The sequence below is a fragment of the Meles meles genome, chromosome 2, assembly GCF_922984935.1.
Source record: "Meles meles chromosome 2, mMelMel3.1 paternal haplotype, whole genome shotgun sequence".
Classification (NCBI taxonomy): Eukaryota; Metazoa; Chordata; class Mammalia; order Carnivora; family Mustelidae; genus Meles; species Meles meles.
The window spans coordinates 54,424,284-54,427,034 of NC_060067.1; the positions used below are offsets into that span (position 1 = coordinate 54,424,284).

A 2,751-nucleotide genomic window follows, 5' to 3' on the forward strand; every position below is an offset into this window, starting at 1 on the left:
TTTGCAAATATCTTCTCCCATTCCGTGGGTTGCCTCTTTGTTTTGTTGACTGTTTCCTTTGCTGTGCAGAAGCTTTTGATCTTGATGAAGTCCCAAAAGTTCATTTTCGCTTTTGTTTCCTTTGCCTTTGGAGACATAGCTTGAAAGAAGTTGCTGAGTCTGATATAGAAGACGTTACTGCTTATGTTCTCCTCTAGGATTCTGATGGATTCCTGTCTCACGTTGAGGTCTTTTATCCATTTCGAGTTTATCTTTGTGTACAGTGTAAGAGAATGGTCCAGTTTCATTCTTCTACATATCACTGTCCACTTTTCCCAGCACCATTTATTGAAGAGACTGTCTTTTTTCCATTGTATATTTTTTCCTGTTTTGTCAAAGATTATTTGGCCATAGAGTTGAGGGTCCATATCTGGGCTCTCTACTCTGTTCCACTGGTCTATGTGTCTATTTTTATTCCAGAACCATGCTGTCTTGGTGATCACAGCTTTGTAGTAAAGCTTGAAATCAGGTAACGTGATGCCCCCAGTTTTGTTTTTGTTTTTCAACATTTCCTTAGAAACTCAGGGTCTCTTCAGATTCCATACAAATTTTAGGATATTTGCTCCAGCTCTTTGAAAAATTCCGGTGGAATATTGATCAGAATGGCATTAAAAGTATAGATTGCTCTAGACAGTATAGACATTTTAACAATGTTTATTCTGATCCAAGAGCATGGAATGGTCTTCCAGCTTTTTGTGTCTTCACAAAAATTTATTTCATGAGTGTCCAGTAGTTCCTGGAGTACAGATCCTTTACCACTTTGTCTAGGTTTATTCCCATGTGTCTTATGGTTCTTGGTGCTATAGTAAATGGAATCGATTCTCTAATTTCCCTTTCTGTATTTTCATTGTTAGTGTATAAGAAAGCCACTGATTTCTGTACATTGACTTTGTATCCTGCCATGTTACTGAATTGCTATATGAGTTCTAGTAGTTTGGGGGTGGAATCTTTGGGGTTTTCCACATAAAGAATCATGTCATCTGCGAAGAGAGAGTTTTACTTCTTCATTGCCAATTTGAATACCTTTTATTTCTCTTTGTTGTCTGATTGCCATTGCTAGAACTTCTAATACTATGTTGAACAAGAGTGGTGAGAGTGGGCATCCTTGTCGTGTTCCTGATCTCAACGGGAAGACTGCAAGCTTTTTCCCATTGAGGTTGATACTTGCTGTGGGTCTTCCATAGATAGATTTTATGAAGTTCAGGAATGTTCCTCTATCACTATACTTTGAAGCATTTTAATCAGGAACAGATACTGGATTTTGTCAAATGCTTTTTCTGCATCAGTTGAGAGGACCATGTGGTTCTTCTCTCTTCTCTTATTGATTTGTTCTATCACGTTGATTGATTTGCAAATGTTGAACCAACCTTTTAACCCAGGGATGAATCCCACCTAGTCATGGTGGATAATTTTTTTTTTTTTTTTTAACGGTAGCACTAGGATTTATTGAACTGTGCCTTAGTACAGGCGCTGGGGCTTGCCCATGGTGCTCTTGATGTACAAGGCCCAGACGTTCTGCCAGTTCTTCTTGAGCAAGGACACCAGGAAATTGACTGCTAAGTGGATGTTGTACATAAGCTCATCATCTGTCATCTTCACGTGGCCAACAGCCACTGCTAGACACAGCAACTTCTTCATCTGGAATTTGATGGTGGACTTCACTTCATCCACTTTGGCCACCAGGTTCTCATTGTGGGTCAGCAAGGAAGGAAACTTGCCAGCCTTATTCAGGCCTGGACCCAGTATTCGTGGGATCTGCTTGATCAGAGATTCTGAAGCTAAAAAGACGTCATACTTCTTGGCCAGCTTCTTGACTAACTTCTTATTCTTGTTGAGTTTCTTCAGTGCCTCAATGTCCATGTGGGGAATATCCATTGCCTTGGCCTCATCACAGTGCTGCTGGTCCCCCAAAACACACACAGAAAACTTGGGGTGGGGAGTGGACTTAAGCCTGATGGTGCCCGAGAAGCGTTTGTCCTTCTCAGGGTCGTAGTTCTTCAGGCTGATCTGCAGCTCCACCGTCTCCAAAAACTTCCGGCGCTTGCGCTGGTTCCCGTGCAGAACTTCCCGCACCGCCTTGTACAGGGTGTCGTGGGACACTTTGCTGCTCATGATTCTCTCGCCACACCGGAAAGGAGTGTGGATAATCTTTTTAATGTGCTTCTGGATTCTGTTTGCTAGGATCTTGTTGAGAATCTTAGCATCCATATTCATCAGTGATATTGGTCTGAAATTCTCCTTTTTGGTAGGGTCTTTGCCTGGTTTGGGGATTAGGGTAATGCTGGCTTCATAAAAAGAGTCTGGAAGTTTTCCTTCTGCTTCAATTTTTTGAAACAGCTTGAGGAGAATTGGGGTTATTTCTTCTTTGAAAGTTTGGTAGAATTCCCGTCAGGTCCTGGGTTCTTGTTTTTTGGGAGGTTTTTGATCACTGCTCCAATCTCGTTACTAGATATGGGTCTATTCAGGTTGTCAATTTCTTCCTGGTTCAATTTTGGGAGTTTATAGTTTTCCAGGAATGCATCCATTTCATCTAGGTTGCTTGGCTTATTGGCATATAACTGTTGGTAATAATTTGTGATGATTGTTTCTATTTCCTTTGTATTAGTTGTGATCTCTCCCTTTTCGTTCATAATTTTATAAATTTGGGCTTTCTCTCTTTTCTTTTGGATTAGTGTGGCCAATGGTTTATTGATCTTATTGATTTTTTCAAAA

General features: G+C 40.6%; 1 protein-coding gene across 1 annotated transcript; it reads right to left on the bottom strand.

Annotated features, from left to right (window-relative positions):
- Nucleotides 1-1,448: 1,448 nt before the first annotated feature.
- On the bottom strand, nucleotides 1,449-2,151 carry LOC123937265 (60S ribosomal protein L10a-like). The gene has a single exon (XM_045997997.1). It carries the CDS (start codon nucleotides 2,149-2,151, stop codon nucleotides 1,498-1,500), a length of 654 nt encoding a protein of 217 aa, XP_045853953.1. The 3' UTR covers nucleotides 1,449-1,497.
- Nucleotides 2,152-2,751: the final 600 nt, after the last annotated feature.